At 39.3% G+C, this 12,705-nt stretch overlaps 1 protein-coding gene across 10 annotated transcripts in view; it reads right to left on the reverse strand.

Annotated features, from left to right (window-relative positions):
- Positions 1–12,705, reverse strand: part of ERC2 (ELKS/RAB6-interacting/CAST family member 2) — a 1,021,362-nt gene that overhangs the window by 598,799 nt on the left and 409,858 nt on the right. For 6 of the 10 annotated variants that reach the window (XM_056804190.1, XM_056804183.1, XM_056804182.1 and 3 more), the window contains 3 exons: positions 10,770–10,910; positions 8,216–8,356; positions 3,907–3,942 (listed from right to left, as the gene is read on the reverse strand). In XM_056804190.1, the coding sequence (XP_056660168.1) occupies positions 3,907–3,942; positions 8,216–8,356; positions 10,770–10,910 (318 nt within the window). The remainder of the gene's footprint in view (positions 1–3,906; positions 3,943–8,215; positions 8,357–10,769; positions 10,911–12,705) is intronic. The other 4 variants (XM_001365730.4, XM_056804185.1, XM_056804189.1 and 1 more) reach the window with 1 other exon arrangement.

Below are 12,705 nucleotides of genomic sequence, written 5' to 3' on the forward strand. Positions count from 1 at the left end.
TGTTAACTATGTCATTATATGAAATACAAAATTTAGCAAATTAGAAAGCCTAAAGATGTGTTGAAAATTTATTAAATGCCTTAGACTATTGCTTCTTTTCAATAGTAATCAATGAGAAGCAATGTTCCAAAATGGAAAGAGCCTGGGATTCAGGAAAACCTGGGTCCAAACCTTCTTCTTTCATATACTGAATGTGTGACTCTGGGTGATTTACCAAACCTCTTCAGGGCCCTGAGCGTCTTTCGAAAATGTTAAGTGGCAGAGTAGTTTTAATACCCTTCCTTAGTGGGGGCTCCCTTTACTGACAAAATCACAAATCTTAACACAAAAACTGATTGAAAAGCAAGTTTGGCAAAAGTATAGAAAAAAAGGTCACAATCTATGTAAGAGAGAGACAGACAGACAGACAAAGACAGAGAGAAACAGACAGAGAGAGACAGAGAAACAGAGGGAGAAAGACAGACAGACAGACAGAGACAGAGAGGGAGAGACAGAGAGAGACAAAGACAGAGAGACAGAGACAGAGAGATAGATAAAGGGAGAGACAGAGAGAGGGAGAGAGACAAAGAGAGGGAAAGAGAGAAAGAGACAGAGAGAGAGACAGAGAGAGGGAGAGACAGAGAGAGACAGAGAGAGACAAAGACAGAGAGATAGATAAAGGGAGAGACAGAGAGAGGGAGAGAGACAAAGAGAGGGAAAGAGAGAAAGAGACAGAGATGATGATGATGATGATAGTGTTTATAGAAGGAAGATAGAAATAAAGATAATAAATAATGAGAGATGATAGAGATTTAAAGAATCAGATGACAGATAAAGATGATAGATTAATATAAAAGATAAATAGAGAGAGAAAAAATGTTAAAGAAAATGATAGGTATAGAGATGATGATAGATTGATGTAGACAGATGATGGAGGTTATAGATTACAGATTAGATCAGCAGAGAGAGACAGAAAGAGAGAGAGAAAGAGAGAGAGGAGGACGAGGGAGAGGCAGAGACAGAGGTGGGGGGAGGGATGGATGGTTTTTAGACAAGATAAATACAGATGAAAATGATAGATAAAAAAGTGATAGATTAAAAAGAGGTGATATATGGATAGACAAACAAGTAGATAGACAGGTAAATGATGGTAGATGGTAGGTAGATACATAGATATAAATGGAAATTGGTATAAACAAATTGAGTTAGTTTCTACTTTTTCAGCTTAGATCATTCAACTTTAATAGCTTAAAACTACAGGGGATACCCTGCGTATATGCTGAATAAGAACCAAAGGAGGAAGAAAGATATAACCTAAGAAAAACATGTGCAATATTTATAATGGCAAGAGTTAAGTCTCAGAGAGTTAAAGACTAGTAGTTAAATAGTTGAAAAGTGATGGCTATGAGAAATGAAACTACAGAGGCAAAACCTTAGAGAATGCCACAAGAAATGCCAGGAAGCTAGCTAGCAATGGCCCATACAATGGCACAATCTAAAACGAAAGGGGAAGAACATGAAGGCATTTCTTTATACTGGGGCAACAGCTGCATCGGATAAAAGGTCCCAGGGAACAGTACTTTGGGGCACTCTCTTAGAAACATAGACACTCTCTTGCTCAGATAGAAAGCTACAAAAAAGGCCACATAAGAACCAAAAAAGGTCATGTTGACAAGCTTTAACATTGCCTGAAAACTGAGACATTAAAGGTAGATTTTCGAGAAAAGAAACAAAAAGAAATTGAATTTTTCTGGGTTTTGTCCACGTATGATCCAAAGCTCCTCGGAGAGCATTGGGGTCAGCAGCACATTGCGGTCCCTTAATTCCTCATTTTATTCCTTCTAACTGGCCTTACAACAAGCTGTTCCCAAAGCCAAGCTTTCTGCACACTTACAAGGGATCATTGGGAAACCATTTCATTGTTCCCACTGAAGATAGGTTGCAACTCAAGTTTTCCCAGGCTGTAGGGCATTGCCCCTCCCCACCCAGTTTCTTTGCTTCTTTTCCTTTTCTCTCCCTTGGCATATTTTAACAGTTTCATTAGAAAACGAGGACAAGGAAAATTCAAGTTGGTCAAATTTGCAAGTTGGGGACATGTTTTTAGAAGGAGGAGGCTCGATTTCTTAAGTTGAAAGGAAGTGAACCTTCATGACTATTGTGAAACTTTGGGGTGGATTTCATACTGCTCCCCACAAATTACTGGGCAGAATCCATCAATATGCATTTAGTAAGAACCCTCTGTATATCAGGAACCATGCTAGATGCTGGACAGGGGCTGGGGCAAGAGCTGGGAGCAACCAGGACAACACACCAATGTATATCTAAGGTGTCTTCATAAACAATACTCCCACCCCAATATTTCAGCATTAACTATGCATCATGGAAAGAGCAGACTCGCTTTTTTCCCCCTGTCTTAGACATCCCAGTGCCTTCAAGAGTCAGCTCTAACTTCTAAAGCAGAAGTCTTTGACCTAGAGTCTCTGAATGTATGTGTGTATGCAAATAATATACATTTAAATATCTAAATTAAATATATTTATATATAAATATATAACTATTTCCACATTTTCCCTTGTAGCCTCATGGATTTTATTTCCTGAATTTAAAAACATCATTCAGAAGAATTTGTAGGTTTCTCCAGGCTGCCAAAGGAATCCATGACACTAAAATGCTTAAGAAGCTCTACTCTAAGTGATTCCTTCCAGATGCCTTCTTGTAGTCATGAGCCCTTCACCACTGCCCCAAGCAGTAACCTCCTATCCAACTACATGGTGTCCCTGGCCAAATAGAAGCTACTTAAGGGCAAGAGCTATTGCATTTCATATTTGGAGTCTCGCCTAACATGGTGCCTGGCATGGAGGAGATGCTTCAGAAATGAGCGTTGTCTATTTAGTCGTTTCTAGAGTAGTCCTTGGCTCGATGGATAAAAGTGTGCTGATGGATGGGACTCGTGTATTTAAGCCATCCCCTAGCTTTCTAGAAAGCCAAGAACATGAGCTCCTTTAGGGCAGGGTCTGCCTCACTTGTCTGTTTTTCTTTATTCTCCAGTGCTTGGCACATGGTAAATATTGAGAATGCTTCTTTTCGTTCATTTATCAACGGCACATCATACTTTCTTGTAGTGCCATTTTGTCCAAGCTTCAAATGTTGTTCATAAACAAAGCAACAGACAGAAAACCAATGGTTCTGTAAGTCGCAAAAAGTCAAAAAGGATTTTTCTCTTCCTCGACAAGAGAAAGAAACAAAAACTAGTTGTTCTGCAAAGATGGAGAGTCCATTCAGCCATGGGGTGGGTATGAGGTCTTTGCAATGAGAAAGGGGAATGTTTCTATCTGGTTAACTGTCCATGCTGTCCTGGAGAGCAATAAATGGACTCATTATTATTTGTTACCATTATGCTGACTTACTGTATATCCTCCAGCAATGGCCTATTTTAAGGTCTTTTAAAAGCTTCTATAAAGTTAGCATTGTCTAAGGTCAAATCCCAGAAATGCAGTTTGTACATCCACACCCATTTGAATCACTGTCAATTGACAACAATACGAATGCTGCATTTATTAGTATAGAAATTTATGCCCCTTCAAGCATTTTTAACAAAGATTGGAAAGTGTTTGAAGGATCTCAAAATGTACTCTGGGAATCTAGGTTTGAAAATGGCCTTTGGGAATGTACGTCTACCCTGGAAAAGTCGAAGACCTCAATTCAGGCAATAACTTATCCGGTGGGGTTGTTAATTTCTGAATTTCACTTTTGAAAGAAATAGCGTCTCTCCGGCTCCCCAGTCCATTTCTTTGGATAGAACCAAAGTCAAAACTGATCAAGGACAGATGCTAAAGCTCGAAGGAAGAGCGGATACTATGCCATATTGGCTCAAGGGATCCTCATGCTTACATATGTTACAGCGGCGGACTTTCAGAAATGACTTACGGGGTTGTACATCTGATTGAACAACTGCTCAGCTTGCTACATTGCAAAGTTGGGGAGGATTGAAGAAGCACAGACAGGGAAAGAAGGAAAGATTCAGGAAAACAGCATTAGCTCAACCAACCCAGTGCATTTGCACAGAACTTGTCATTTAAAAAAAAGAAAGAAAAGAAAAGAAAAAAAGACAAAGAAGAAGAAATTTCAGTTGCTAAACATTCCATGGTGAAAGTGAGAGGCAGTAGGGGAACAGCAATGTTGACTTTGGCTCCTTAAAAAGAATAGCTGGAATCAGAAATTTAAGGTTTGTGTTACTTTCCCTTTCTCAAGTCAAATAGCCCATGAAATAAAGAAAGCTGTCCACTTTGGATGATGCATGAAGTGCGGGGCTTCAGCAATGAATCACTGAGAGTGCTTTCGGCCAAGCTTGCAATTTATCACCCAAACATCAAAGACAGTAATAATAAAAGATTAATTAAATCTTATCACTGAATTTATGGCTCTTCTTTTGTATTAACACAAGCCTGAATTTTCTATTCAATAAAGTTTTTTTTGTTGTATATGTGTGTGTGTGTGTGTTTTATTTCTTGGAAAGAGAGAGCTCAGCAAACAGAAGAGCAGCAACGGCCAAATATCGGCAAGCAAGGCACCATAACACAAAGAATAAAACCGAAGAGCATTTTCAAGTGGAAGAAGACTGAAAGTTATCCCAAATCCCAAATGATTCATTGCCTGTCACTCTCTTGGACAATTCATTCAAAATCAGAGAACTAAATTAAAATCCGAGATATAAATCAAAATTGTGATGTCCCCCATCATTTAGAGTCAGCGTTAACTTTCCATTGCAATTATTATAGAAAAAAATTATAAGATGCTGAATGGGCTGTTAATGTTGTAAATGTTCCTAGGAGTTGGACTTCTTTTTCTCTTAAACATCAGTTTAATGAGTTATGGGGCTAGAGTGTCAAGTACAACAGTTTAATCATTAAAGGGGTACCCTCCCAACCCCCTGTTTCTAGTCATATTTACAATGACAACATTAAGAGCCCTTTTAGGAACTGAAATATATTTTCTGTACAATGTAGGATAGCAGGATAGAATCCTAGACCCAGAGCTGGAAGGAGCATACGAGACTCTCTGGTCTAATCCACTCATGTCACAGGTGAAGAAATAGAAGCCCAAGGACACTGAATGATTTGTCTATGTTCACACAGGTAGTGAAATCAATAATCGCCATTCTTTTCAGTCCAATAAAAAGCATCACCTTTACCTTTCCCTTCCCCTGAAGCAAAAACTAAAAAAATTAAAAATAAAAATAAAAACAAAGAAAGATGCACTATTACCCTGAACTTTGTGGTAGAAATTGTTTTGCCCTTAAGAAGTTTCCCCTGGGAATTCATTTATATTTATGACATCATAAAATTATTTTGAGTTTTCATTTTGTAAATCTTTGTATTTTACTCACAAATCTCTCTCTCTCTCTCTCTCTCTCTCTCTCTCTCTCTCTCTCTCTCTCTCTCTCTCTCTCTCTCTCTCTCTCTCTCTCTCTCTCTCTCTCTCTCTCTCTCTCTCTCTCTCTCTCTCCACCCAAACACTCTCAGGCTTTTATAACTGCTTATTTTTCCATGACTAAATGATGTGTTTATACACACATTCATAAAATGTTGGCTTAAAATTTCAAATATTTCATGGAGATTTCCATTTTTTGGGTGATGGGTACTTGAGGTTTTAAAAGAACTATTTATTACCAAAAATTAAAGACTACTGGAAAAATATTTTAAACTTTTGAATTCAGTTAATGACACATGGCCAAAAATAACAAATTTATATTTGCAGGTTAGCCTTGGGTATAAAAATATTTCAATTATAATTACCCTATTTCACTCCATTAAAATGGACATCAGTTTGTTTAGATGATAGCGTGAGCGAAGATTTGTTGACACTTCCAAATTACCTTTCCATTAACTCAATGTACCCTATGTGGTCAAGCAACTGTTGTACATTAGCTTAATTCCAGTGCCAATGGCAAAGATGAATTTTTCAATGTTCACAGGAATGATGCCGCTTGGCCGTGGATCTAAAGTGTCCTCTGTGCTGCTGCTCAAGAGTCAGGAGGGAAAACCGCAGGTTTTTCTACTGTGGCTACCATGAAAGCGCCTGGAGAATGCAATGTGAATGGTCCGGGCACTGATTTATCACCTAGTTCAAATGCAATGCATGGGAGCTACAAGCATAAACATATAATACTCCTCCTTCAACGTGAATCAGGGATTAAAAGGCTCCTGAACAAGCCTAAATAGAAAGCATGGAGCTCACACAGATGACTAAGAAAAAAGGAAGAGCAATTCCAAGACGTTACAAGGGTAGCCTCTATTTTGATCAGGGGCAAAGGGCTTCCGGAGAGAGGAGGAGATTTCGCTTTCATTTTAAAGTTGCTCCTTCTTTAGAAAGACCAGGGTCCGTTTGGGGAAAGAAAAATCAAGTAAAGGCCACCCCAAACTCATGGCTCCATTTTATTTCTTTTAAAGCAATAGGATGACTTTAAAATGCACAGAGATACAAATATGAATGGAATGCAAAGGAGTATCAGAGATCGTCCTTTGTAGGATCACGGGGTCATAGATTTAGAGTCAAGAAACATCTAAGTGGTCCTCTGATGCACCCTCCTTATTTGACAGTTTCCAAAATTGAGACTTACTTGCCCAGAGTGACATAGGAAGTTATCCGTAGGGCTGAGCCTTGGAATTGGCTACTTTCTTCTTTGTACCACATGGCCAATAAATAACTATGAATGCTAATATGTAGCTATACTTTATTTATTTATTCATAGCTAACATGTAGCTATATTTTATTCTTAGCCTGAGGCCCCTTAGGTAAGCATAGAGAGTATAACTTGAAGCAATGTGACACGCTTTAAGAAGACAGATTTGGGCTGGCAGGAAGGAAGAAAAAAACAATTGAGCTATCCGAGCAGAGAACGGCCCCCTTGAAAGGGTGGTCCAATGCTGGACGATTATTTGCTGGAGGGGATTGTTCCACATAGGTCCAGATGGCTTCTGAGGTCCCTTCCAGCTCTGGGGTTCTAGGGTTCTAACCTCACAGAGGTAAGTTACTTCATTTGCTATAATACAATTTCGTTCTATAGAATATCGTTGGCAGTAAACAGGACAGTGTCTGGGTCTTGGCAGTGGCCGTAGTCATTGGGGGATTTGACCTGTCCCCGCGTCTCCCAGAATCAGTGCCATCTAGTTCATGCCCAAACGACATTAGCATAATCTCGTAAGACCATTGCTCCAAATCCCCTATCACAGCGCTAGCCTGTTCCATTTCCATTCTACTTTCCATGGCACCATTTTGAAATATTCAGAATAATTTCACAGTTCACATATGATCCCTGCTTTTCCCTTATCATCCATATATCAACATTTCCATAGCTTTAGAGAATAAACCCCTACTTCGCCCTGTTACAGATTACTCAATGTAAGCAGTTTAATTTGACTCCGAGCAGTATGGGATTCAAAGAGACTTTTATCTGGGCTTCTGATTGGCTGATAAAGGTGCTGTTGAAGGGAAACAGAGTACTTAAGTCATAACGTTCTGAGTTGCTGTGCGAACAATGAATGCAGACAGTACTGAACGACACAAGAATAAACTCGAAAGAACAAGGCATGATTGGGAATGCATCCACAAAAAATACTCGAGCCACTTAAAACCCTCTGAATGCAGCGATAGCCACATCCTGCTCTCTCGTTCGTTAAGAAATGATACACACAACATGCTTGCTTGGGTATTATGTGCCCCCTTTCCAACCCTGCTTTTTTCTCCTTTGCTGGACAAATTATCATCCACCATGTCCCCTAATTGACTGTGCTGCTTGATGGCTATGGGTTCAAAGTTATCCAGGAAAAAACTCTGCAGAGTCTCAGGACAAGAATTCAACACCCTTTTGCAGGGAGTGGAAGTTTATAATTTACTAGGCGACCCTTTAATTCTTTGGTTTATTGCAAACATTCCCATTTATCTTTGACCAAAGTTTAGATTTGCATGCCGAGTGACGGCTGGTTTTTATAATGTCCTTCACTTCCACTCTGGTATTTTCATCAATTTTTCAAGCACTCTTTAGACAGGAAACCTAACATAACTTTTCAGGTTCACAGACAGATTTGAGGCAGGCTCCTTAAGAATAAAGAGTGTTTAATTCTCCTATCAGCAGACGGCAAAAGATAAGCAGTCTGCTTGTTTTGGAGAATGGGCCTCGTCCTTCTCCATTACAGCCATTCATTTTGAGGGGGGCAATTTCTTGGCCTTCACTTACCTTTTTCAATTGTGCTTCCAACTTACTACATTCTTCTTTCTTTTGTTCGATGGCTATTTCCAGGGATTTTAATTTGGAATCCCGCTTCAGGCCTGCAGATGCCAAGGAAGAGGCATGTTCCTTGAGGTCAATTAAATTAGACTGAAACAGGAAAGAAATGAGAGTAAAAAAAGCATTCGTCAACAATGAACCCCTTTTTCAATGGAAACATTCCATGGAAACATGCTGCCATGAGCAGAGGCTAAATGAGCTGGATTTGGAGACAGAAAGACTTGAGTTCAAATGCCACCTCTGTGTGAGACTGAGCCATTCACTGAATTCCACAGCAGAGTCCCAGAGGGAAATAGTCAGAAATGAAGATGGTATTAAAAAAAAAAGTACCAATGAAAAAAATTAAATCAGCTGGGATTTTTTTCATCTAAAATGATAGGTGAGCTTTCAAAGAATTGTGGATCTAGAGCTAAAAGGGAGCTTAGAGATCATCAAGTTCAATCCCTTATTTTACAGATTAATAAACTGAGGCCCAAAGCGGTAGCTTGCCTAGGGTCACACATCTTGGAAGTGTCTGAGGCAGTTTCAACCCAGGGCTTCATAACTCCAAATCCAGAACCCTCTCCACTATACCACCATTCAGATGAAATCAGGGGTCTGGGGGAAAACCAAATTATTCCCAATGTAAATTTAAAATAAGTACAACTACTGTTCATATATGGAAAGAGACTCGATTTCTGTCTTTGAGCAACAGCAAATATGTAGACCCTTCTGAATACTGACTTAATTGTTCCATCCCTATAGAAGTACTTGATAATGAACATGACATCTGACTGTCCTCCCTACCCTGCCTCTAGCCCCCATGTGATAATATTTGAGAAGTGCTCAGCAAAGAGTACATAATAGTTGATTAATAAATGTTCGCCCCATCCCTACCCCCGTGTAATGATCAGAGCTCACTCTGGACCAAAGTTGTCAACTCTGAGAAATGGTTTGCACCAGTCATTTGACACTCATCCTTTTTGGCTTTGACTTTTGAAGAGAGAGGGAGAGTGACAGAGTGATAGAGAGAAACAGAGGCAGAGAGAGATATAGATCATATAATATATATATACACATATCAATTACATCATGTGTGTGTGTATGTGTGCGCGCATGTGTGTGCGTGTGGGTGAAATCAGCTTAGAGCTATAGAGGACTGGAGACACAATCTCCTTTGCTGATGAGGAGGAAGTAAAGTCCCATAGAGAGGAAATGACTGGTCCAGCAGAGCTTGTGAGTAGCTATGTTAAGACTTGAATTCAAGACCTCAAAGTCCAAGGTCACTCTGTTTTCATATTTCTTGTCTCACCTTCTAACTAAATTCTTGTGAAAAGCAGCTGTCATACACTGACATTTATGAGGTTCAGAGGAGATGATGGCACTCATTGTCAGTGTGAGGTTTTACCCAGAGAAGCTGTCTGGGTTCATATTTATTGATGCCAAAGGTAATTATGATGATGGTGATAACAGTGATGAAGGCAACTGTGTCAAAACTATCAATAATTTTTGTAAATTAGTTTTCATTTAAATAACATAATCCACCAAATTAGGAAAGTGCTATGACACTTTAGAGTATAAAAAAGAATTTTGCTTAAGCAGGGATTCCATTGTCATGATCTTCAATTGTTCAAAGTACACAAATATTCAAGTCATACAAAAGATAGATAGATAGATAGATAGATAGATAGATAGATAGATAGATAGATAGATAGATGAATAGACAGATGAATAGACAGATGGATGGATAGATAGGATGAATTATTGGATAGATAGATTAGGTAGCTAGATGGATAGATAGATAGATAGATAGATAGATAGATAGATAGGTAGATAGATAGATAGATAGATAGATGGATAGATGGATGGATGGATGGATGGATGGATGGATGGATGGATGGATGGATGGATGGATGGATAGAAGAATGGATGGACGCATGGATCGATGCATGGATGAATAGATGCATGGATGGAAGGAAGGAAAGACAGACAGACAGGTAGATAGGCAGATAGATAGACAGACAGACAGGTAGATACATGCATGCATACATACATACACACATACACACAATTATTTAGTGTGTATTCATAGATATAGATATAGATATATACAAATACTTTGATCTGGATCTGAGATTTCATTTGGCCAAGGAAATCCCAGTATGGAAACTCTCTTTACCAAAACAAATTGATACCTGTTCTGTAACTTAATGTCACAGAGTGTTGCCTGGAACATTGAGAGGAAAAGGTTTGGGGGAATATGTCAAAAGCAAAAATCAAAATCAGGTCTTCCAGGCTTGGGGCCAGCTCTGTAATTGTTATGCCATGACTGCCTGGCACATCTTGCTGATTTGAACAGAATTGTACAAAATATCTCCCTCTGACTGCCTACAGCAGAAAACCAGAACTTGCCATTGGCTCACATTCAATGGAGACTTTGGAGTTCCAAGTCCCCTTGGAGGAAGGCAAAAATACTAAAGCATCAAATGAGGAGAGAGTATTGAGCCTGCCTCTGCAGACTAACCTCTTTCTCAGTGAGTTCAGCTTGCAAAGCATTGACTTTGTCCTTCAGGTCCTTGTTCTCTTTTCGGAAGGATTCGATTTCTTCTAGCCGTTCTCGATCATCGCGTTCTCGCTGTTCTTTCAAGCGCTCAATGATTCTCTCCTGTGATAGAAAAGAAACATAATGAGCAATCATTAAGATTGGGGTCACACTGGAGCAAGAAGGTAGGGTCAATATCAACATGACCTGGCTGTGTCCCAGTGCACAGATAAGGAGAATTAAAAGAGGAAGTTTGATCATGGTCAAGATCATTAGATATAAAGGTCACCCATGTGACCAGGGTAGGACAACAATAATGACAATGAAAATGATGGTAGCAGTTATAACAATAATAATGATGCTGATAATAATAACACCATGTATGCAACATTTTAAGGCTTGGAAAGCTCTACAGTGAGGCAGGCAGCCCATAAATATTTGTTAAGTGCTTACTATGTACTAAGGTGGGAAGACTAATCCAAAAAAAGGTAGTCTCTATCCTCAAGGAGTTTACAATCTAATGGGAGAAGACCGTATTACCTCATTTGATTCTCACAACAACCTGGGGAGATGGATGCTATTATTATCATAATTTTCAAGATGAAGACACTGAGGCAGATAGGCAGGGTCACCCAACTAAAAACTGTGTGAAGTTTCACATGAACTCAGTTCCTCCTGGAATGCTAACGTGAAGACATGACCCGTCTTTTAACTTTTAAACATCTTTCATTCAGAAGTATTTGTGACAGGTCTCTTCGCACAGGATCAGAGAGTCATTGGTTAAAAGGTGGAGGGTCTCTGAGCTAGCATTCATTTCAATATATTTCTGCCATCTACATACAAATATACAGGCATATTCTTGGATGTTAAATGATGGCCACCAGCCCTGAGGACAACAATGAAATGTCGCTGACCACAGAGGAAAGTGAGATCCTGTATTTAGGTGTTGATTTGGGCTTCCCAAAGGACAAGCCCCTTTTTACCTCAAGGACAATAATTTGCCATCCCCTACCATTAAGAAAGAGAGGTAGCAGTGGCAAGGTTGGGTTCAAATCCTGATTCGGCTACACCCTGGCTGAATGACTCTGGACAAAGCATTTAGCCTCTCTGTAATCTAGGCAACTCTCTAGGATGCAGAAAAGGTGACAAACTGCACTGGCTCCATTTTGATTATAAGCTCCTGGAGGACAGCAGCTGTCTTTTGCCTGTTGTTTTTTTTAATCTTCTGCTTTTAGCATAGAGTCTGACATATATTAGGTGCTTAATCAATGTTTATTAATTGATTGATTGGTTGGTTGGTAGGGGGAGTTTCTTTACCAGGGAGTTCCCAATGCCAATGAAATCACAAATCTAGTACCATTCTCTATTGCCTTGAAGGAAATCACACACCTTCAATTGTGTTTCTGAATTCTTGGGCCTTTAAAGTGCCAGTCTGGCTAGCTTATATTAATTCATCAATGGGTTTATTGAAAGTACTGAGCAAACATGGATTTTAAACCAAGAAATTGCCTAACTATAAATTTCATTTTGCCGTTCCTTATAGACGCTGTCCAACAGGTCTGCTTCAAGTCACTGACTTTTTGAGATTCTCCTGAAATCTGGAGAAAGAAGATGCTAGGCAATATTAGTCTGAACTCATCTTAATTGTTAGCCAACTTTTGGATCACAGGGAAACAAAGCCTTTTCCCAAATATACCTCCCAACCCCAACAATGTGTACCTGTCTTCCAATGTCTCTGTTAAACCAAATTAAACTCCTTTGACCTCACAGGAGAAAAAGGTTAATGAATCCATATTATCTTTGAGCTCTGTGCTTAACAGCTGGCTCAGACCAAGAGAGGGTCATGTACCTTTTTAAAAAGGCTTCAGATTTCATAGAATAAAGATTTACAGCTGGAAGGGACATTGCAAGTGTACTA

Source organism: Monodelphis domestica, chromosome 7 (genome assembly GCF_027887165.1).
Source record: "Monodelphis domestica isolate mMonDom1 chromosome 7, mMonDom1.pri, whole genome shotgun sequence".
Taxonomy (NCBI): Eukaryota; Metazoa; Chordata; class Mammalia; order Didelphimorphia; family Didelphidae; genus Monodelphis; species Monodelphis domestica.